The 24,791-nt window shown below is 38.7% G+C and overlaps 2 protein-coding genes across 7 annotated transcripts in view; both read right to left on the bottom strand.

The window, feature by feature from the left end:
* Nucleotides 1–129, bottom strand: part of CUNH4orf19 (chromosome unknown C4orf19 homolog) — a 43,894-nt gene extending 43,765 nt beyond the window's left edge. For all 3 annotated transcript variants that reach the window (XR_007631868.1, XM_050338625.1, XM_050338626.1), the window contains exon 1: nt 12–129. The gene's annotated coding sequence lies outside the window, so the exon portion shown is untranslated. The remainder of the gene's footprint in view (nt 1–11) is intronic.
* A 4,839-nt stretch (nt 130–4,968) lies between these two features.
* NWD2 (NACHT and WD repeat domain containing 2) overlaps nt 4,969–24,791 on the bottom strand; it is a 51,571-nt gene continuing 31,748 nt past the window's right edge. For 3 of the 4 annotated variants that reach the window (XM_050337776.1, XM_050337780.1, XM_050337778.1), the window contains 4 exons: nt 14,802–15,005; nt 13,078–13,222; nt 12,195–12,784; nt 4,969–10,622 (listed from right to left, as the gene is read on the bottom strand). In XM_050337776.1, coding sequence (XP_050193733.1) covers nt 6,687–10,622; nt 12,195–12,784; nt 13,078–13,222; nt 14,802–15,005 — 4,875 coding nt within the window. In that variant the 3' untranslated portion in view covers nt 4,969–6,686. Of the gene's footprint in view, nt 10,623–12,194; nt 12,785–13,077; nt 13,223–14,801; nt 15,006–21,346; nt 21,529–24,791 lie in introns of all 4 variants that reach the window. The other variant, XM_050337779.1, reaches the window with a different exon arrangement.

Raw genomic sequence — 24,791 nt, 5'->3', positions numbered from 1 at the left:
ACTTTTCCTACCTGCAGGTTTTGTGTGGATCAGGAAGTGTAGCTTTTTCTGATTACAATCTTCCATGGCTTAGCTTGGCTTCTGCATTTGAATGTTAAATATGTAAGAATGCCTTGTTTAGCTTGGGAGTTTGCATGACCTCTTAATGAGACACTGTAGTTAGTGTCATTGGGTATTAAGGCATCATGTGACTCGAGATGAAAATAAAATCCTTCAAAGTTTGCATTTAATACTTCCTAGAATCTGTAACCCTTTACCTGCAGGCTGAATAAAAACCTGATAGAGCTCACCGTTTTATGATCAGGCTTAAAAAAAGGAGAAGTAGAACACGTGCCAAATAATTCCTTTCCTCGGAGACAGTCACTTAGAATGACCACAACAAAGTCCGAGCCTGTCAGTGTATTCATGCTGTCATTTGCATATTCTAAAATTAAATCTCCCCATATCACAAACAGTGCTGGAGGGATTTGGCAGAAAGTTCCTCTCTTACATGTTGACTGGCAGTGTTTATTCCCCTCTGTTTTGGGTGATTCTCTATGGGAAAACTCAGCTCTAAAGTATATTTGCAGGCATCATGTCATGTTTACCTGTGAAAGCTGCTGACTTTCCTGGAATCATTTTGGTTTGGGTGTGGTGTTTCCAAAAGTGATACGAAAGGTGTTCTACTACCATAGCCCAGTTAAGAGAGTGTCCCTGTGCAGGAGGAGAGATTTAACTTAAGCATGCAACTGGATAGGTGTGACCTTTAATATATATCGATGTACCTGGAAACTAAAAAAAGCCTCCCGGAAAGAACGGGCACTAAGATTGCGTCACCTGACTGCCTGTGTCACAGCCGGGGGTGCCGAGCAGGGCTAACAGAGCCTTCTCGATAGTACCTTGGAAATGTTCAGCTAAATATTTTTTATTTTTTTTTAATATAGTGTTAAGCCTCATGGAAGCAGTTGTGTGAGGTTTGGCTGCTATATCGTGTAGGTATGCTGTTCTCACTTCAAATAATGCAGGATTTATGGTTGCCTCCCTGCTTTGCAGGGGTTGCATCCTTGACTTCCCCGGAAGGATGGTGCTGGGTTCCTTTTTACCTTTCTCATGCAAACTATCCTCCTAAAATCCAGCTTCAGCATGGGCTGGGTTTGCCCTGTCATACTTTCCCTCGTATCTGCTCTGAGCTGAAGCTGAGACTGTCAAACTCGTGTCAGCAGTGGGCTGGGGAAGGCAGGCAGGTCCCGTGCCTGGGAGCAGGGACTCAGATGCGCCACCTGGCCCAGCCTCCTATTGCAGAATCCAGCACACATGGGGGGTGAAACGTCGGATGCCAGTAAAGAAATTAATAAAAGCTGCTTTGGACGTGGTTATTGTAAGTAGAGGGCTATGTCATAACGTAAAGACCAAGTATCGTTTACAGGCTGTGAACTGCAAAGCTCTGCAACAGCTCTTTGGCAAATTTTAATTTTTTCTTCTTCTCCTGCAAACAATTAGTGTTAGCTGAAAATGGACTTCAAGAGCCAGGAAGTTTCTTAGGATGAAACCTTCACTAAACTCTCCAAAGGCTCTCTGGTCAGTAGGTGAAGAATTGTTACACTAACATATCCCCAGGTTGTGAGAGGAGGTGAGGAAGCGGGAGATGCAAACAGTTTGGGGCTACCTCTCGCAGCATGGAGTCTGATGCTGCATGCAGCCCTGTGCATAGCCTGGGTTTGTATCCGGCTTACAGCCCTGCCAAGCTGGAGCTAACTCCCCAACTCGGCCGTATTCTGCCTGTGGTATTTTGCCATTGCACTCACGGCTGCTGGGCTGAGGAGGTGGGCTAATAGGCTGAGAAATGTCCCAGTTGAAAAGCTGAGTTGTAAGCCAGGAGGCCACTGGAAGCAACTTTAGGGAGACTACCTCTCCTCTTCTCCTGCTACTTGGCCTCCTTCTCAGAGCTTTTCCTTGGCTACTGTATTTTTTGTTGTTCCTCAGACTGTTCATTCTTGTGATTTCTTGAGTCCACACCAAGTATTTCTGCAATAGTAAAGTTCTGCCCTAGCCCCTGCAATCCGAAGCGTGCTGTGCTCCTGAAAGCTAATGTCTTCTATGAATATGTGCAAACTGCTGGGATCTTTTTGGGATGATTGCCTGACAGGTTTTCACAGATGTGTCCTGCAGGAAATGATCACTTGTCTCACCGATCCATAGTCCTTGTTGAAAAGCACAGGTGTGACAACATTTTTTTCAAAGGAAAAGTATTTGAGACATTCAACCTGCAGAAATCCTCTTTTTCCTGTAATCTCATTCTTGTATCTGTTTTGGCTGTAGTTTTATGGAGAATGTTCCTGCTGAGATATAAGGCTGCCTTGAAAAATTGCAACCTAAAAGGTTAACTTTGTGACTTCATATACTATTGTCAATATGATTTTACAGTGGGATGTACTGGACAATTTACTAACAGGCAATGGGATAAGATAGACAAATGGCAGCAAACTACCCTGTTCTATATTCATCTGTGCTACAACATGTCTGGATTTTTGCAGTTCTGTTTATTTCACTTTAAATATGCTGAATAGATCTATTTCAGTCTAGAAGCTTTCTCACACGCACTGAAATGCACATGGAATCAGAGATTTATGGCAGAAAAGCAGGCAGATGATTTTATTTATACAGTATTGTGTGGTGAAAGCTCTGAGAGTGGGAATGTGTGAACAAAAATCCATTTTTGTATATTCACTGCTGAGGCTGGAGAGGAGACCAGTGATCTGCCAAAAGGGCAGATGCCGTAGGTGGAGAATGTATCAGGACTGGGAACATGTCAGGGGCTTTGCTGAGAATGGAGGCATCACTCACCCTGGTAAACAAGAGCTGCATAAGCCTGGGACAGTGGAGCAGGGAGAAGGGCTTGGTAGGGGTAGATTTTAACAGTCATTTTGGGAACCATCTGGGATTTTAAGAGCATGTTATGCTGGACTGCACATGTTGGGGGAACATTCCCTCACACTCTTCCAGTTATTGGCTGGGTTTTTGAGTGCATTGAGCTCTGCATAGCTTGTCCTTGATAGTGAAAGGCCCTTTTTCACAGAGGGGTGGTGGTCCAAGCTGCCTCTTCTGGAGAAGCACATGATAAAATGGCTCATCCTGCCTTGGGAAGGCTGGAAAGGCAAACCACAGGAGAAAATGTAGCTCACTACTCTTCTTGCACCTATGTGGTGACCCAGGAAGAGATATGAGTAATGTCCACAGCAGGGTATAAGAACTTGAAGTGGGTCATATTTGTAGCATAAAGGCTTTAGAGGGATTCTTAGTAACAAATCCTTAGTAATGAAACCTATAAAAAAAAAATGTGTAAAATAGTACGATGTCTTTGGTTTTATAGTTAGGAGAAATAAAATTAGTCTGTCCTTTTGCAATATTAATAGTTATATTAAATCAGGTATTTTTTAATCTTTAATCAACAAAATAAAACAACGCAGGTTGTTGTTAATAGCCTAATAGTAGTGGTCCAAAGGACTGACTTTATGATGTATCATACAAGACACATATACAGTTTTTGACAAAGGGCAAACTCAGGATTTTGAACTGAAACAGTACCCTCTGCATATGAAGACTATTTTAGCAATCAATATTTGCTTTAAATTCTCTTTACAAGATGGCTAAAACTTCTGTTTCCGCAGGCTTGAGGCTGCAGCATGGAGAAATCAGGACTGGGGAGCCACTGAAACCTGAATGCCCCCAAATGCAGAGTTTTCTGGGCTACATGTTAACTTACATTCTGATGTTATCTCATAATAACGTGAAAAAAGAGTCGAATGGCCACAGGCCATTTGAAATGAAGTCACGGGCCGTGCATTCCCCAGCTGTGGTGCAAGGGAAATGACTGATAAAAATATTTTTCCTAGCTGACCTCCGGCTTACCTTTGTCTGCCAAAGAATTTCCGGCTAATTCCGCATTAAAACTTTCTTGCAGCTACAGCCTATTCCTAGAGTCTTCTGTGTCAGAAAACATGGACCCTCTCTGAGCCTGTTTATTGATGCACTTTATCTAAAAAACAGATGAAAGCTTTGTACTAAATATGCAAGTAGTGCTCCTTAACAGAAAATAAACTGCTCTATTCCTTTGTAGGTATAGAACAGCACTTGGCATTTGGATGGCTCGTTATTGGAGAAACTACTCAGACTCCATACCTGTGAACAGACGTACCTGGGGACAGATTTGAGAGGGGCTATGGAGCACTCACTCTTGCAGTAGCAATTATTTGGACACTGAGCAGCCTAATGCCATTCAGAAGCCTGTGCCTCCCTCTTAGGCTCCATGTGAGGAATCTGACCCCTGAGAAATTGATTCAGAAAGCTGGAAAGCTGAATGAGATAGGTTAGGCGCATGGTGTGAGTCTTGGGGATATCCGGTGAGGGACTAAGAGTTGGACTCAATGGTCCTTTGTGGATCCCTTCCAACTCAGCATATTCTGTGGTTCTATTATTTTTCTATACCCAAAGTTAGCCACTCTCTTGGCAGACAGGAGATGTACTTTACTCTTCAAGATAATGAAAGAACTAACTTTCCAATATTACACAGGTTATGCACAAGGAGTTCAAGGCTGAAATGTGTGAGTCATGAACTGTGTTTGAAAGAAGGTAGAAGTCATTTACCTTCAGGACAGGATCCTGGGAGCCGTGGTTCCCACAGGTCCATAGCTCCACAGGTCTGAAGAGAAGTGGGATTTCAGGTGCTCCTCTCTGTTCTGTGCTTTGTCCTGGGTAGTTTACACAAACCTTCATGACTTGCATACCAGCAGTGTGCATGGTGTTTTTTTGGCAAATCTCACTGGGTTTTTTGAATGCATGACTTAGTCAAGTGAAAGCGGAAAATATTGAAATTCTTCCTTATGAATATAGCCCTCAGAAATTATTTAAATACAGGCCAAAGCGAGCTGTGAAGGCCTTGTGTCCCTCTGCCAGAGTGAAATTTCCCTGAAATTAAGAGACACATACAAGTCTACTTCCATAGTTTATTAGTACAAACAATGCATACACAAGACTGTATATTGTTTGAAGACTGCAATAGATTTCTAATTTAACAACTCTGTAACAAAATTTAACTAAATTTGACATTTATGAAAATATAAATCTCTGATTGGGTAGGTTTTCCCAACGATACAAAGTTTACATAAAAACATTCAATATGATCTATTAGTTGCAAACAAGTTAGGAAAAATCATTCAAGTCACTTAATATACTATATTGGCTTTTACACTGAACATTCACACACTACATTAAATTCTAGCTTAGCATTCATTTCTTGGAAATCTGTGACATGGGGTTCTGATTTTAAAAATAAAATTATTCTGCTTAAATAATTTGAAAATATTTCCACAGATGTGCCATCTTTAAGATATGTAAGGAGGGGAAAATTTCCTTATCCTTTCAGGTGCTGTCCAGTATATGTTTTAACTTGGGATAAAGTAAATTTTTTTACAACACTTGTCATTATTTCACAATTTCTCCCTTGAGACTGGTAAAACTGTACAAAAGGCTCAAAACAGTTCTAAAGCAGAAAGTGAAGCTTGTACATATGTGTAAGTAAGAAAAACCCATTACAAACTGGACTAGTAAAGGATCTAAGGATCTTTGAACAGCCTTTATGTTTAGTGGAAGATTTCACCACATATACTAAGAGTCCCAGAGTGTTTGGTCATTTGATCTGTATTTATCATGGGAAAGAACAAAAACAATAGTAAGGCAAATGTTATAAGGATTAATACATGTCAGGTCTGAAAACTATTAAGATTACCTTAGGGACATAGGAGATACTCTAGACTTTCTTACAACATAACAGGTAGCAATGTTTTAACATAAAGAAATTAATGTGTTTAACTGTTCATCTGCAACGTTCTTTGTCTTTGAAAAAATTTCATTACGACCTGACTAATACACACTATGAAGACAAAAAATTTCCCCAAACCAAAAATAAAACCCCAGTCCCTATACTCCTTTTACAACCTAGCATTTTTATCATTTTATCACAATACAGAAATCTGAAATCCCTGCATGCAGTTTAAAAAAAGAAAAGCTTTCAGTCCATTCATTAAGGTGAAACAAATACTTGTTGCCTCACATGGTGACATGTTTGCAACTGACTGGCACCTACTCCATTCAACCCAAAGATTAATCCCAATTAAAAAGAAAAATAAAAGTAAGTATTTTTAAAATGATGATGGAATGTATCAAGTGTTCCAGGTTGGCAGGTGACATCTTGTCATTGCACCATCAAGCAGAAAAACGCATTTTTGCAAGTGGTTATAAAGCCGACTGTTAGCTGTAAATCCATCTAGGTGACGTGGAATATAAAACAGTGGTCTGACTCTTCTCACCAATCATGTGGAGGTTTAGTTCTAGTTAAAACAGTCTGTCAAACCCAGATGTGATCACCTGACTTCTGTAATAGCATAACAATTTTGATAGTATTGCTAGAAATTTTTAATCAAGGCCCTGGTGAAATTCTGGACTGAACCTTGTATTCCGAAATTAAAAAGAACCCTGCAGCCCATTTATATTTACTTTTATGTTTACATAAGTGTAAGACAGAAAAAACCCAGCTGGTCTGCCCTCTGCTGTTTCTATTTGTCTTCCAAGAAACACACTGATTTTTACATGAGTTCAGAAAACATACCTATGCAGGTATACTAATCAGATAAGCTCATTCAGATGATTACTCAGTTGTCAGAGGCAAAACTGTGTCCTCTGCAATCTATGGCTGAGCACACTTTCTCATAGCAATAGTTGTGTTTTTTGGTTGGTGTTGCTTCACTCACCTCAGGCTCTATAACTGTAATGGGGCTATCCCTTGCAAATACTTCTGTTGATTCCCTCCAAATGCAGTCTGCAGCTGCTTTGAAGCTATAATTGTGACATTTTGGCCTAATCACTTGTGTAGTGTTGTTGAAAATCTGACGACTGTTTGAAGTAGCAATTTTGATTTTCAGTGCAGCATCAACTCTATCCACTACAGTGTAAGTACCTATACTTCCATCATCAAATCCAATAATAATGTTTAAATGTCTCTGTGAGAGTGTAAGAAAAGTGGGAGTTTTATAAAGAGAACAGGCACCGATGTTTTTGCCATCCGCCAGCCTCATTACAATTAAGCTGGAGACCGCACCATTGTCATCATCTTCCTCACCACGACAATAAATGTACACAAGGTAGCGGCCATCACGAGACAGCCTCTGCCGCCAGATGACACCCGGGGCGTGAAGCACACGAAGTTTTCCACTGTATAAATCAAGCACATTGATGTTCTCATCACCACGCGTTATAATTCCCAGCTTCCCATTTGGAGATATTTCAAAATCTTCCAATTTTTTCAAGAAATTGGTAGGCAATTGTACACGCCTGCAGATGACTTCTTCTGTTAAGCTCCAGATATTCACGGTTTCAGTAGATGTTATAAATACTATAATATCTGGGCAGTCTGGTATCAACTTAATATCCACAATGCTTGCACCATCGTCACAGCAAAACTTCTTTGTTATACTGCCTGTCCAGAGACTCACAGCCAACACTTTGTTCTTTGCCATTCCGACTACGAATGTATTTGCAGTTGTTATAAATGCATTCTGTAAGGCAACTAAAATATTGCAAACTCTATGTCCTGTGGCCAGTCGCCAAACTCTGGATGCATTTTGCTCACAGAGAGAGACTACAAATTGATCATTATGAGTAATCATTAGTTCTGAGATTTTTTGTCCATTAATGCGGAAGATATTTTCACCACTAACAGTGTGCCATACATACTGGCTGCATTTGTCATCTGATGTAACCATTATCTCTCCAGAAGAGGTCAGCACGCAGTTTTCAACAATACCTTCGTGCTTGAACACAGCTTCAATGAATCCAGTGCTGAAGTTCCACTTATGGACAGAATCTGATCCATCCAATGTGTATATTAATTCACCTCTGGCTGGCAACACCAACCTTTGGATAGGCTTGCCAGATTTGTCAATATTGGACATAGCAGTTATGATGTCTATATCCCAAATAGAAAGGACACCACTGGTGGATAAGGATAGCAGCATGTTATGATGATTTGATTTAATTAGCCTGACTATAGTTCCTGAGATTTCCTGTAAGCTTGCCATACACTGTCCAGTATCTCTTCTCCAAACAAAAATGGCTGAGGTATTTTCCATTGAAGCAATTATACAGTTGCTATTTTTGGACAACACGGCAGATATAAAGCGCTCATTGTGTTTAGCTCTAAACTTTTCAGCCACCTTCCACACACGAGTGTCAAGAAGTTCAATGCTGAGAGCCTTACAAATTAAAATTGCACTTTGGTCTTCAGAAAGCTCTATGCTGACAACTTCGCTGTCTTCCCTTCTGCAGTCAAAGTCATCTGTAAGCTGGGGATTTGCAATATCCTCCATATTCCAAACAGAGAGGCTACCCTCATTGTCCACCATCACCATTTCTTGGGCTGTGTCCAGAATGAGAAGGAATTTCACAAACCCACTTGAAAATTCAGAGGTCACAGTGGCCAGCTTCTCTCCGCTGCCCAAGTGAAAAATGGTTGCAGTGTTCAAATACTGTCCACAGAATGCATAAATTCCATCTGGAGAACACTGCACACAGGTCACTTCGTACCAGCAGTGGAAGTGATAGAGAGGCCAGCCATAAAGCAGATCTATTACTGTAACATCTTTGCTGGCCTCCAGCCAAGCAAGTGCATGGTTGACTGATAATGTAAATCCATTTATAAAAGTGGAGCCCCCCCCAATTCCACAATGTTTTGATCCCTTAATTTCCACCTCAGACAGAAGACAGGAATTTATGTTATCATATATCAAAAGAGTGTTGTTTGTTGTAGCCACTACAAGATACTTTTCATCACTAGTGAGCTTCATCCCTAAGATGACGGATGGAGCTGTTGTAATTTGCCTTAGTAACTGGCGGGTCTCTACATCCCAAGTGCTAATGGAGCCATTTTCTAAAGCAGCAATAATTGTGCTGGCATTAAATGTAGGCAAAATCTCTGTGACATGCATGCAGCTGGATGACAATGGCAGGCGCTCAGGGCTGTAAGTCACATCCATGGAAGAATGCAAAGGGACGATAGAGCAGTACTTGGGTCCGTCCTTGTCACATTCTAGGAGGAGATGTCGGAGTTTGGGTAATGAACTTACTACTGGGAGAAGCCTCTGCTGCAATTCAGCGGAGAGTGAACCTGGGTATTTTACCACTTTGAACTTTATACTGCGGAGGGTACTGGCCAGAAATTTCAGCTCCTTTTCTTGAGAGTAGCTGTAAGCCAGTTCTATGTCAGAAAGTGCTTTATCAAACTGCCCTATTCTAATCATGGTGTACAGCCAGCTGAAGTTCATAATGACTCCATACAGAAGATCGTCAGTTCTTCCACATCTTGTCAAGTGATGAATAAGCTCCGTCATTTTTCTATGATTGATAAAAAAGATATCAGGTTCTAATGGATTGCACTGAAAGACCCATGGCTGATCTGGTGCCTGCCTGTCAAAAGCAGTCTGATCCATGCAGTGCTTTTCATCCTCGTTCAGGCCTCTACTGCCATGGTCAGGATAGCCACTCAGATATTGGTCATTGCTGTGAAAAGGTTTTCTTCGTCCACCTGACCAAACACCAAGGAAATACTCTGCCATGACTGTGTGCATTTCACGCAAGTCTTCTTCGTTGTGCAGGTACAATTTCTGGGCAATTAGTTGCAAGTGCCTATTTGCCCAAAGCAGCAGTGTTACATTTTTCACCTGTCGCTCTATTAAGTATCCTTGTAAGCCCTCCTTAAGCCTTGCAATATAAATATATGGAATTCTCAATGGATTACTCTCTCTGACACTCTCATTCAGTTCATGCATAACACTGTTGTCAAGGGCTAAAATATCTTCCAATTCCATTTCACTCAGGCCAGATTTGGACATAGTAATGTAGCCAAGTGCTCTTGACAATAGTCTCGATCCACACTTGTTTTCCAGTGACCAAAACAGCTGCTCTATGCTTTCATGAACAGTGACACAGAGTGAGGACTCATCCACATCCTTGTGCGATCTCCAGTTCCTGACCTCTCTGAAGGTTAAGTTCACAAACATAGGCAGTGTGCACTTGGAGAATGCCTCATTGACATAGATTTGTTGCCCTGATGTTACTTTTCTTTTAACTCGCAGCAGCTGATGTTTCAGTACTTGACTACACATCTTTCTGTCCCTTGCAGTCAATTCAATATAGTTGCTTTCTTCATGAATAAGGCACCTCAGTTTTTGCAAGATCCCATGCTTGTTTGGCAGTGTTGACAAAATTATCCGTACTGAGCGGGGAAGGTGAATGGGAAGCCACCAGAGCTTCCTACCATCATCACTATCTGTCAGCTGTTCTAGGGCATCAAATATTATAACCAGTGGCCTGTGAAATGAAGACTCATTCAAGAGATTTATGAACAAGTCCCGAAGGTCATGAATCTTTTTTGGGTAACTTTGTACGAGGCAACGGTAGTTGACTGCTAGTTGTTCACAAATGCTCTGAAGTATATTCTTCAGATCTGTACTTGTTTCAGTGGATCCCAAAAATCTTATAACTACCACAGGGTCAGAATCAGGTCCCATCTCTTCTTGCAACCAAGAATAGGCCTAGAATATAGAGCATAATTTAGTTTATATCTCAGTCTATATACAGTAACAGAGTTTATAAATAGTGATAGCTTATATATAAATAAACATTTTAAAATATTACTAGTTGAATAAAAATGCTTTCACTGGCAGAGTTCAAGGTGAGTTGATTTATGTGCACTGAATGAAATCCATATCATATATCATCTTTGTTTAGCATAGGTAATATCTCAAAACACTGAGGCTCAGATCCACAAAAAGGCTTACGTCAAAGGGGACATGACTAGAATGTAGTCCATGAATCCCAGGGTATTCTTTGCAAAATATGTGTCACTTCAGTAAGTAGGTAGAGTGTCTTATAAATAAACTTCCTTACGACATTATTCCTATGCAATGTCATCCTTGGTCAGCCTGCCACCAGAACATGTTAAACATGGATTCCCAGTTGGATAAAAATAAACATCACTAGAGGACAGGGATCAGAGTACAGGTTGCCCTGAAGTAGCCGGTTACCTTAAACCCTGGCCCACAGAACTACACTCTGCCTTGGTGTATCTGTCTTTTCCTCTAAAACACTGCCGCAAGGAAGAAAATGTATCTGTCTTTTGGTTAGATCACTCTAAGCACACGAGGAATGTGGTTTTAAATATTTTCTGTCTGTGGAGGCTGACACACTCAGTTCTTTTACTTGCCATATCTTTTCACCACACTTTATGTTATTACAGTATTTTAAAAGAAAAGCATAAACAGAGTCTCTAGGTTGACTTATGTACTCAGATCTGAAATAAGATCTTTATTTGCAAATCCCAATTTCATATACACAACTAATGTGACTCTATGGGAAGTAGATATATTGTAAACAGTATTGTTCCCTTCTCCATTTCTTTCTGCCTGATATGGCTGTTTCCCAGCCCACTATGCTAAATTCTCTGACCACCCTGCAGGGAACTCAAAGTTGTGACTCCCAGCTGAAGAATTAGGCTTAGAGATGCCAGCTTGGTCTTTTTCTGCATCTGGTCCCCCCTTGCACAAAGTGTTTCATTCTTTTCCCTGTAGTAATCAGCTCAATGACTTAAACAGCATATGTCAGATAAATAAGTACAGGTATTTTTGCAGATTATTTCAGATAGATTTGTAGCAAGTGTATTAGACTAATTCTGGAATAATTTCTGATGAGAACATGAAATGGCATGACTTGGAAAGAAATGCTGCATTTGTGTTTAAGACTAAAGCCAGCACGTGATATTTGGATGGTTACAGATTCACAGGACCTCAGTGGAACAAGAGGGAGAGATCATTCTACAATACACATTGTTAATTCAAGATACAGTGATTCCTATTAGGCTTCTAAGAGCTCCGTTAAGCTTTTTTTGTTTTGGCTAAGTACACGATACAGGTACGTTATTATTGAAAGGTAACTATTTTTCTGCATATGTGTACAATAATATGCTGAATATACCTTTTATTATTTTTATTTTATATATTGAGGGCTGATAATCCGATCTGTTGACAAAAGGAAGAATGAAAACAAAGATGGCCTTTATACACAGTAATACTCCCATTGTAACATTATTATGTAAGGTATTTATTTACCTTCTTTGCTGCTTCAGCTAATAGAAGAGTCTTCCCTGTGCATGGTCCTCCATATATGATAAGAGGGTTAATGTGTCCTATTTTGCTAGGTAAAACATACTTGTGAACTATGTTTAATGCCTCACATCTATATTCATAAAAAGTGGAGTAGGTTTTACACAGCGATGAGTGTTGAAGAACTTCATCATACAGTGTGTCTGTCTCCGTGTCAAAATTCTGCTGCACTGTAGCTTGGATTATATCAATCATGTCTTCATAGAACTGTTTACCAAGGCCTTCAATGTAATGATTCTCCACTTCCTGGGAGTAGCCCAGTTTCATGTCACAGTGAGTGACGGATGTGTACACTCTCAGGTTGGACGATGCGACAATGGTAGGAATGAATTCGTCCCTGAGCTTGATCAGTTTCTCATGGGCTTCGGGATCTCGCAGAAACTTCCCTGCTGTATGTACCACATCCATGTATTTTCCCATCTCTGGAATTTTAACGAAGCGCTCAATGTTGGCAATTTTCCGAATGTAGCAAACGCACTTCTTTAGGAAAGCTGGTGTTTGTTTACCCAAAGCAAAATCAAGTTCATCTTCAATAGCTGGGGATGAAAAGAACACAGAGTCTCTGTTAACTTCTCTTTATAAACATGCCCTACCCCCAACAGGCAGACTCTTAAATGATTGCATCTGTTCTTTGTAGAAAACAGAAAAAATGGAAAATTTTCTGGGTGGTTTTCTATGTGTTTTAGTCTCAAGCAAGCATAACAAACCTTTTTTTCACCCTCTTTAATTATATGAGAAATGCCAACAGAAATATATTTTCATGATTGTGGAAAGGTTGACAGAAAAGACAATAAACGGATAACACAGAAATTGTTAGTGTGAACTTTACCAGAGGAAAGATATCTCTTTGCTTGGCTATGTTTCATTTTTCCTTTCTCATACAGCAATTTCACAGCAGTCTTAAAAATCTTCTTAATCTCTTCTGATATGTCTTGCCATTTGTTCTCATTCATAGAGTTTGAAGAAGATTCCATCTTTTAAAAATATTCACAGTTAAACAGTAGGTATAATACACACCTCTACAACTTCAGAAAGTAACAGTCTAATATTCAAGGTCAAAAATAACATAGCAACAGAGAAACAGATACGCTGAAAAAAAAATAAGGGTTAAACTTTTTATACTGAAGATGATCATAATGTATTACATTTTAGAATTTTAAGAGTTAGCTACTTGGAGTATTTTGTGAATTCCTAGTGTAGGTAGCTAATGCAATATTTTTCAAGAATAAGACCAATAATACCTTTATAGAAAGAGGGTTTTGAGTACCAAGCCTGAAATAATGATAATAACATATACTGCTAAAATTATCACTCCTTTAATGAGAAGTAAAAATGGTAATAATTTAGACTTGAATCTCAAAACTGAAAATGAGGTTCCTGGTAACTGTAATTAAGCATCCTTATATTAGCTACCATATTTTAAAAATACAAGATTATATGTGACATTACTTCATTCATTGCTATAGTAACAGTAATCTTACTGTCATCAGAGAGGAACTCTAATATAAATTCACTAATCCTTTCAGATGGTATCTTGCAAATGCCATGATGGATGTTTCTCTAAGGCAGTAGGGCTTTACTTACTACAGATGAAATCTCTAAGGGGTCTCCAGTTTTCCTGGAGGGTGTAACAGGAAAAAGAGCAACCTCCAGGGACAAGCTCCCTAGCAACTCTTCCTTGACATATTAACAGTTGTGTATATTTTATTACTTTCTGTAAGTTTATGAGGTGTAAGTCTGTGTTATATCTTTATGTTACATCTATGCCACACTTTTAAGTTACAGCTTTGAGTTATGAACATCTTTTTACTTAGTCCTGTGTATCAGTAGTTTGAAGAAAGGTATAAAAGATTAGTAAAAGCCCCCAAACCAATAATACAGTATGCATTCAAAATGAAGTGAAAACTTGTTTAAGGACTTCATTTTTTGTACACTAAAATCTGTCTTTTGTTATATTGGATGTGTAGGAGGGTAGAATTGAGCCCTGATAAATATATACTGTTTTTGTTGTCATCAATTAAAGGTAAATGCCTGTTTTAAAAATAATAATTAACAGTGTTTGAAAATCTTATAATACAGTTAATAAGTTAAAAGTATGACATCTAACTCAAGACAGTTCTAAGCACTTGTTAGAGAGTTTTCTTCTATGGAGATAGAAGGAAAAATGTGTAATTCTTTTGCAAGTCCTGTTCATTGAAATCTAGCGAAAGCACAATACTAAATAGAAGAGCCTGAGCTTTCCCTGTTACAACATCAGGAAAGGAAAGAGAAATCTGTACAACTGTCTCACTAGCCCCAGTAGGTCATGTAAGACCATAGTCCACTTCCTCTAGCTGTTATCAGAGAGAACACCAATGCAGGAGTCGCGTTCGTTGGTGTTTTGCGGCTGCTCCCTTCACCATGTATGGGAAAGGAGCATCACAGTAGCAGCTGCTCAGGTGGGGACAGCACTGTGGAAGCCAACTCAGAGACAGCAGGAAGTGCCTGGCCTTGGGAACTGCCTGGCACTAACTGCCTGAGAAGAATTTTGTTGAGGAGGTGACTATGACTTACCGTATTCTGGTAGTTCTTCAGCATTTCAGATTTTGGTCTGAGGTAATATGCTGGCGGCACTGCATTCTCATCCCTGCAGTACCACTCTTCTAAAATCCTTGTCTCTAGCTTGGCCTCTACAGCAGCATCCAGGATCATTTCAAATTCTGCCGATTCAACTTCCCCTGGTATCCGTATGTTCCCATACTTCTCTCCCAGTAGGCCCTATGTATTTACAGGAAAATAGGGATTAAATTTTTCTTTTTCTTTATGCAAAAAAAAAAGCCTCCTCAGGGTCTGGATTTCATAAAAATAAGTCTAATAGTAGTTTAATGACTTTGAAATTACTAGGAAAGGAAACAAATACCGTGTGAGATGAATTACTGTAATGGGTACTGTATCGAACTGTGTCTTACTATGATGACCTGGTGAAGTTTCAAGTAGATGTATTGTCTTTCATATTAACTGGCAATAAAAATACAAAAGCATTCAAAAGAAGTAATTAAAAAATATCAAACATACTTAGCACAGTGTTGACTCATGTACTACTGAGCTCCATTAGTCACAGGTAAAGAGTAGTCTCACATGAAAAAGCAAATGTCAAAATACTTTTCTGTGGACTAAGGAGAAGTATGCATCTCTGGATTCTTTACCTCTTGCCTTTATTCTTATAAAAGTTTGTGTTCCGTTTGATGAAAATTCACATGATGTTATGCACAGCTCATATTGGTGCTATTAAAGACGTGGCTTATACCAGCAATACTAAGGATCCATGTTGCAGAACCACGAGCTGCTTTGCTGTTTTATATTCCTTTGTTGTCTTTGCCCCAATAGCTGTTCACTGAATGAACAGTGGGGCAAGAAAAGACCAAATACTGAGTAGAAATGGATGAAACTCCATTTTAGTACTTAAATGTGTATCTTTTGTATAAAGATAATGGTTTGTGGAAGTCAGCTTTTAAACTGTGGCACAGGAGATATTTCACTTTCAAACATGAGGATTAAAACAGTGGTTATGATACTCTAAATACTCTTTTTTGAATTTATTTATGTAGTTTACTCTCCATAAATGTTCTATAAAAATATGATTGTAATGTCCTGGAACTTATAGTGTTATAGGAAATTACTGCAATATTTCATCAATATTTTTCAAATTTGTGATCATCAGATCAATTCTGCATTAAATACTTGGTCCACAGAAGTCTGTGAGAATTCTTACTTAATTTAAAATGGGATTTTTTGACAATTCTTTCCTAATTTTAAATGTATTCAGTAAAGATCTTCAGTTAATGAGAAGGAGTACTTCATACAGAGAAAGAACCAACAGTATCAGCATCTTGATTTGCACCAGAAAGATCTCTTAGTAAAGTAACGCTAATGCAAATACAGTAGTACCCTAAAGATGTAAATGACCTTGTTTGTAAATAATAATATCTAAATATTCATTATTTTAAACCACTCATCATAATGAGAAGCTGTTTTAAACTCTTCCAGCTGAAGATCAGCCTGAAAATCAATAATTGATGATGATGAAGCCCATCTCACTGATTATAAAAGCATGAAGCCGCAAACCACTTTTCTGAACCCAGTTGTGCTGGCAGAAGGCGTTTCAGTGGCTTACCATGCCAGATGCTGCAGCCTCAGAGCACAAACATCAGAGCAGTGCATGAACATTGCCTAATCTCTTTCAGGGAAAACCTCCTCAATTAGCTCAGACCACACTTCACATCGTGTAAACTAACCTGGCTGAGTTTTGCCTGGAGCAGATTAGGAAGAACTCACATGAACTACCAAGCTGGCTTTGATGGCAAGAAGTTGGCATCCTTCAACAGAGGAGCAGTGACAAAGAGCTGGTGGGCAGGAACAAGTCATTGTCTGTCCACTGCTTAGGAGAAGTGAAGGAATGTAGGAACTGTGATAGCTCATATAGCTGGGTTCCAGTTTCTGACAAGTCACAGCCCTGGAGTCCTTCAAAAAGCTTCTCCAATAGAGAGGGATTAGGGGAAAGTTGGGTTTGCCTGACTGCCCATTCAGATCCCCCAGCAGCTGGATTCAAGGAGTCAAGAGATTGCAGCAAATCTTTCAGTAACTAGAATTATATAATAATTTTAATGAAATGAAATTATCCAGTATATGTATAATGTGAATTTATTTTTTCTGTGTAATCATTCTAACTAGCAGTTCCCTCATAGAGAGAGCTATGTCGCTTCACATAATGAGATAGCTGGGGAAAATTTTGAAGCTTTTACTGTTCTGATCTATTCATAGAGCCCTATAATTTTGGAATTCTGAAGCTGCAGAGGTTAAACAAAATATAATATTATTTTCCTTCTTCATTCAAGTGAGGTTAATAACTCATATTATGATGAAAGCCTTTTCATGTTCATGTTGATGTAGAATTCTCATAAATTTTCTCTCAGAGGAGCTTTTACCTTACATAGAAATTATTACTGAGAATTCACTAGGCTATACTTTTTCTGAATTTAAATCCAGTGTATTCAATAGACAGTTGCCTGAGCAAAGATCAATAGCTAGGGCCTTCATTAACAATACCAAAATGTCAACACCAATAGGTCCGATTTTAATGTACTATATTTAATCAACTAAATTTGTTTTAGAATTATTCTGTGTACTTTTCTGCTTTTCTGGTATGGTTTGTGCTGTTCTCTCTCCACTGTGCTATAGGTAAATAACAACTGGTAGTACTTTAAAATTAAAAGACAGATTTTTTCTTTCATCTCTCACTGCAAAAGACATTATGTAAATAATCTCGTATTAGGGATCATCCTCCTGACTACTTGAGCAAAACACAATAAAAAGGAACTTTGATATGATCCAGCAAATCCTAAATACTGTGCTGAGCAGGTCTACCATGTAGAGCAGGGCAATCTCAGGCACTGCACTGATGGAAATCAGCTGAGGTATTAGTGCCTGACTCTATGTAGTCATCTGAAGAATATTTTGCTAGAAAAATTTATGTGGTAGAAAAAGTCTTCATGTAGTCACTCCTGTGCTTTCTGATAACTTCAGATTAGCCTCAGTGTACAGCCCAGTTTTACTGGCCCTTTAACTGAGGTATTGAAGCACAACTCCTTTTCATTTTTCTGGAGAGGATTAAAGTAACTGACACTGTTTTTCTAAAGGACTGCAGTATCACACCCCAGGCTGGAAGCAGGAGGCATGCTGAGTAAGTGCAGCTGTTTTCTACTGAGGAACTGATGCTTGAATGCTGGGTTACACCACATAAACACACCAGGTTCCTGGGGAACAGTCCTCTAGATGCACTGCATGTTTTTCAGCAGCAGTGGCATTAGTAAAGAAAAAAAGGCTAAGGAGTATAAACAGATTATATGCATTTGCTGTAATTTTAATGGACTGTTCGTTTGTAAGGTTGCATGACAGCTTTAGGATGGGTGCATTTGCATGCGCAGGCTGTGAAAAGTACATCTTCCCATGTTAGACACAAGGTGAGGCTTGGAAGTAACTCCTTCCCTCCACTCTTTTGATATTTATTATGGTTATTATGGTTAAATTTATAACTGTCAGTATAAGTAAAGTCTATCAGGGTACCACAAAAACACTCAAACCTTAGAGACCTAAATGAGAAGATCTGAATTGCACTTTTTCTCCAGGGGCTTCAGTGTCTGAACTGCATCCATGCCACAGGCTTACAGCAGCCTCTGGAAATATCTGCCCCATCTTCGTTTCCCTATAGACTCAAGAAAATGCAGATTTCTTCTTAGAAAAATAAAGACAAATGAAGCAACAGGATTGAAAGAAAATACAATTTCTCACAATCTTCATGTTGTTTCATATTAAACCTATAAATAAAAATTACCATTATTTCAGACTTTTATGAAAAATAATATAGTACTCTACAGTAAGAACCTAAAACTTCAATTTGTGATAATAACATCACAGCATTTTGATGATTATTATAGGAAATTATTTTTAAAGGGAACAGTAATGTTTATGCTGTGTTCATTATCAAGAGATAGTTTTATATGCAGACTCGTGAATCAAAATCTCCCACCTGATGAGTCATTTTCCTTTAATAGTAAAACATAAATTAAAGATTTATTAGATTGAAGGTGATTGAACTGTATAAATCTACCGGGCTGACAAACATGTCTAAAACCCTCAGCAACCATTTTTGTCTCACAAAACTTTGCAGAATTAACACAGAGCAACCTAAGCAGTAGCCTTGCTAGCTTTCATAGAATCATAGAATGGTTTGGGTTGGAAGTAACTTTAAAGATCATCTACTTCCAAGCTCCCTGCCATAGGCAGGGACACCTTCCACTAGACCAGGTTGCTCAGAGCTCCATCCTCGTGGCCTCAAACACTTCTAATGGTGTATTGTTAAGCCTGAGGCTGAAATCACTATTAAATGAAGGTTAAAAAACTACTGTTTAGATCAAGATTGGAAGTATTTTTCACTCTATTGTTCTTGGTGTGGAAAGATATTAAAAATATAGGCACAGTCACAATAATGACCAAAAGGAGAAAACACAGAAGATTAGGATTTGATCTTGAGATATGAGGGATTCACAATGCTTTAGGTCAGACATCATCACTAAAATATTCATAAACCCTAATACATAGATGTTATATTAAAACAGAACAAGTTGAAGTTTTAAATATGCTCAATTCCAAGTAAGATATTTATTGGTAATTTTAATAACAAACAAGCTGTCCAATAACAGCAAGATATATTAATTACTGGTTTTGCCAACACAGGAAAGATCTGATCCAAAGATCTTTTGCTGGGCATCATGGAAGCAGTCCTATTTCTTGGTCTTTGTGAAGTTTCACATATGACACTGAAGTCCTCTCTGCCTTTTCTCAGAGCAGTCCTGGATTGCCAGCTTTTTGAAGAATAAGCATTTGAGAAATCATCTTTGAAAGAATTAAATCTAACCACAATTAATTTTTAACTGTGTGTCCAGATCTAAGCATTCCTTAAACAATTCAGTTATGCAAAATCCATGTTTTCGCAAGATCCACGAAGGACTAGGAAGCATTATTGTACATATGTGACAAAGGAATTAGGTACAGGGAATTAAACCTGAGCAGGGACTCAGAGCTGAGACAGGTATGCAATGGTTAGATAAAACTAGGTAGTGGAAGCTGTTGTTCCTGATTCTCAGCCCTGTCCTTCTTACAGAAACTGCTCACTACTGAACTAGAAAAGCCTTGCCCTCTCGTGATGAGGTCCTGAGTGACTTATATTTCAGCCTGCTAAATTAATGTAAGCTTAAACTAAGATGACCTATTCAAAGTAGAACAGTTCCATTAGGAGAAAGAGCATCTCACATTATTGAAGATGTGTTGAATGCTTCAAACTCTGGCCTGAAAACTGTAGGGATTTAAGTGCTTTTAAAATACCTTGGGGTATTAAGTTCATCTGTTGCCAGGAGTTGGTAAATGCTGGTCTTACTGATGTTCCAGAGGTATCCTTCTACTATCCCCAAGAAAACTGTTGGATTGCAGTCTGCTATCATGCCATGCCTCACCAGGAGGCAAGAAATCTGGTGAGGAGCAGGATGTAGCTAGCAGGCCATCATCTATACAAAAAGGGTAATAAGGGAGCACAACAATGAAGAAAGAGACCTGTTTCAAAATCTCTCCTGAACTGAAAGAAGAACAAGTCTGTGGTCACTAAGTATAAATAAACCCTACTTATAAGGCTTCTGGCATGAATGATGGGGTAACAGTAGCATCCTGCTAGTGCAGCTCCTTTCTGTACAAGAAATTGCATAGCTATGCAAGTAACTTAATATTAATTGGAGCAGGAACACGAACTTTATCTTTCCACAGTGTGCATGAGTACCCTAAACAAGGGCTACAAAGTGAATGAATCTTCTGGATCCCTCTCTTCTGTGGTCACTTGCTCTTCATTGCCTTCTGTGAATCCTGGGGTTAGAGACCTAACTCCTGCTTCCTTAGTCTGCACTTCTAGGTTTCTTTCCTTTTGTAGTAAAATCTTTCTTATGATATAAACTTTTTTTCTTTTTCTCTTTAAAGCCATACATTTCAGTCAAATAGCCATTTTGCTCAGAGAAATCTGTTTTTTTTTTTCTCTACTGCTTACTGTGATGTTCATACATGTGTTAGCTGACAAAATGTATGTTCCTCTGTAGTGGATCAGACTTCTATAGACAAAAGAGACACATAAAGAAAAAACACAAGTAAATTATTGACACTTCTATTTAACACCAGGCTTAAAACACATCAGATAATCAGATACCAATACCCATCAACTTCTTTCAATTGCTATATGTGTATGTATGAAGACAGAATCATTTCAGCATAACTACAGGAAATGCTCCATTGTTTTCAAATCTTACTTTTTACACGCATAGTGGCTACATTCTATGTCTTGTCTTTCATATTGAATTTGGAGGTGGTAAGACAGTGCATTGTTTGTGTGAGCCTGCCTAACTAGCACATTAAATTCAAGGAAGGCACTCAGAATTGTAACATATTTATGTTTCTTGCCTTGAAAAATATTTCAGTGTGTTGTTTCACAGAGCCACGCCCTAATTTCTGCCTTCTCTTTTTACCTGGAGGCAGTGCAGAAGTCCACTGGGGGGGCTATACGAGTTTCAGAAACTTGAGGTGGGTCTTGGTTTCAGCTCCATGAAAAACAAAAAGGGCTGTTGAGCTTCTTGTAAGAAAACTGACTGGAATTAGGACTGGAAGGATAAGGTACAAGTCCTGAAGTCTTTTGCTGTCAGTACTGTTCCTGACATAAGATATAAAAAGAAAATGACGGTGAAGTTTCTTGATGCTTGACCTGTCTTTCAGAAAATTAAAGAGAGCAGCCAAATCCAGTTGTAAATGTACCAATTCCTTCAACTCTGAACTTCACCCAAAGAGCAGTATTTTTAAATCTCAAAGCTTTTCCCTAGTGGTAGGAAGATATGAAGTAACAATGAGTAATATTTCAAGGCATAGTGGGTAGGAGCTAACAGTCCACCTTACAGAGGGAATGTGTTTCCTGAGAATAAATTCATGACCTGCTTCCCTGATACACTTTGCTTCATCAGAACTCTCCTTTTTTGTGACTGAGAAAATACCAGTGGTCTTCCTCCACATTCTTCCTGTCTTCTACATGATCATGAAGCACCAGTCTAGCTCATTTTGTTGCCTTTCCCTTCATTGCTTATCATTGCCAGTTCTTTGATCAGCCTAAGGATAGACTCAGGTGAGAAAATCAGTTAAAAAGAATACAATTCAGGAAGAGGTCTGTGAATAAATGTAGGGTAGAGGAAGAACTGGAGAAGATTTTGCCTACCTCTGCCTAGAGATTTGAGCTGCTCACTCACTGATTCTCCTCCAAACAAATTCATTATTCTTACTTTGCTCTGTTTTTGAAATTGTGGGGGAGATTTCTTGACAGGCATGTACATTTTTCCTTTCACGTAAAGCTCAGGTCCTTGCAGGTAATTCCTACTGCAGTCTAGATTTCTGTAAACTCTATGATGGTCCCGTAACACTTTACAACAGTAGAACTGGGTAGAAAAACAAACCACAAGGGTTAGGTTTAATAAAAGGCTGTACAACATAGCCCAGACTAAAGCCAATAACCTTGCCTGTGGAAATCACTATCTTGCCTGCAGCGAGTAGGAAACATACCTTTCTTGGAAACAGCAAGGAAGAGGGTTTGGTGGTGTAACCTCCCATGCTTTGAAAAGCAATCACAACCCTAATCCAAGCCATAAAGAGCTGTGAAAGGGCTTGAAACCCTGTGTTGCATCTCACAGGTGAAGTGTGGCTAATGGAAAAAAGCTTCTCCTACTACTGCTGTTTAATATGCCATACTGAGCATCCAGGGACACAGGTGTCATGGAGCCAGAAAGGAAGAAGATACTCTAAGCCTATCAGTGTAGTCAGCTGGGAGGACAGGCTTCTGGACACCAAACCCCAGAGTTAAAAGCTGACACCTCTCTGCATTCTTACTGCCCTCTTTGGTATGCTTCATAGGCAAGGGGTCATCCCTTTACTTTCTGGGAAATATGATCTTGCTAGTGTTTATCAGAAAGGCTGCTTAGTTTCTAAATTTCCATTTTGGGATGGTGTTTCTGTGATAAATGATGAGGCAAAGAGCTTAGATTGAGATAAAGTTGAGCATGGCAAAAAGGGCTGAATCAGACACTTCAGGGATTGACAGAGATGCATTTAGTCTGTAGTAACCTCCAAAGTTGCAGCAGCTGCAGAGGGCTTTTTAGGACTGCAAAACCTATCTAAATCCCACTGTAAGCACACACACACACTCTTTATTGGAAATAGATCTATATATTTATGCTTCTTTTTTTTGCAACATAATTAAGCTTTTTTTCTCAGTAACATATGGAGACACTATGAAGTATTAGAAAGTGTTAATTATCAGTATTGTCAGAGGGAGAGATTGCTGATAGTATAAGGGAATTTTTAACACCCCTCCAGATTTTAGGAATACTGAAGCTAGTTATAACGACATGACATTTCACTACAAATTTCTTTTTTCTATCCCCCTTCTTATTAAAGCTAAACAAACTGGTATTTATTGAATCTACAAATGAAAACTGATTTTGTAATTAATTTTCAAGAAAATGATTTCACAACTTACACAGAATAATGCTCCCATTGAATGGGAGCCTGATATGACCCATGACTGTGTACTGTGCACCTAGAAACACTATTAATAAACATCATTTATGTATAGCATAAATGAAGGCCCAAAGGCAAATTTTAAGTATAAGTGACATTAGTTCTAGGAGATTATAACACACCCAGAATTTAGACTTTATCACAGTATGCAAAGCAAGTACCAGAACATACCATCAACTCTGCTTTGCAAGTACATGTAGAATGGCCTATATTATTTATTTTGACTGGCTCCTTGATTTTGATGATTTTTATTTAAGATTTTTGTATTCTTATGTGCTAATTGTAACAAAATGTTATTTTTCCAAGCTAGGTGGCTTTGGCTTTAGGGCTTGTTTTTTGGGTCAGTTCGTGGCTGGTACTCTCTTAAACTTATCAATCTAGTCCTTCAAAGATGAAATTATTAGAAAATTCCTTGCATGAGAAGGGTATAATTTTCCTTTCCCAACAATGCTAGCAGTATGAGGGCTCAATAAACTTAACACTGATGTAGAAGTATTGGTCCCTTTTTAATGTTCTTAAATGATTTGCATGCATTACCTACTTTTCACATGCTTGGAGGGAAAGAACCCTTTTTACTGTTTATTAATTATAAATTTGGAGGAGGATAAAAAGGACAGTAGCATAGTTGTAGGACAGAAAGAACTATTTTTTTATGAAAAGAAGCTAATAATCTAAACTGCAATAACAATTAAGGAAAGAATGAAAAAATGTGGAAGGGATCTTCAAAGAAGCTGAAATGAAGGAAAAAGACTATGGCAATCACAGTGATAATAGAGATTAAGGCTTTCCTTGTCTCCATAAACCAAACCCCTTAGGCACTTGACAAAGGTAACAGCTTATCAAAACCAGCATTACTTGAAGTGTTCAGAGTGTCAACAATCTTTACAGCCATTTCACATCATCAAACCTTGGTCTGATATTAACCTGCTAACCAAAGGATCTCTGAAGTGGATCTCTGTAAAAGGGAAGGTATATACTCCAGGAGCAAGCAACAGTACCCTCTGAATTTACCAAATGCCTGCTAAATCCTGTAAAGTATTCTGTTTCTTCACACAGAAGTAGTACTGCAAGGTTTAGAATCCCCTCCATCCCCCTCACTTCTGTAGAACAGCTGATGTTGGATTTTTGATCTGCCATTTCATTTGTAGGGCAGATCTTTACACTTGAACACTATACTACCTCAGCAGATGGTTTGGTAAAGCTCTTGAGTGTCGAGGCAGTAAATCTCATAAACGTCATGCAGCCTATTTTCTCCTCTACAAATAATAAAGAATGATGGAAATATGACTTCATGTTAATCTTGTTCTCGCTAATATGGTCATTCATATTAAATATAATACTTAACCTTTCTGGAAC

Source organism: Myiozetetes cayanensis, unplaced genomic scaffold (assembly GCF_022539395.1).
Source record: "Myiozetetes cayanensis isolate MyiCay16 unplaced genomic scaffold, myiCay2020 scf7, whole genome shotgun sequence".
Taxonomy (NCBI): Eukaryota; Metazoa; Chordata; class Aves; order Passeriformes; family Tyrannidae; genus Myiozetetes; species Myiozetetes cayanensis.
The sequence above is the reverse complement of the archived record's forward strand: the minus strand, read 5'-3'. Positions and strand labels throughout refer to the sequence as shown.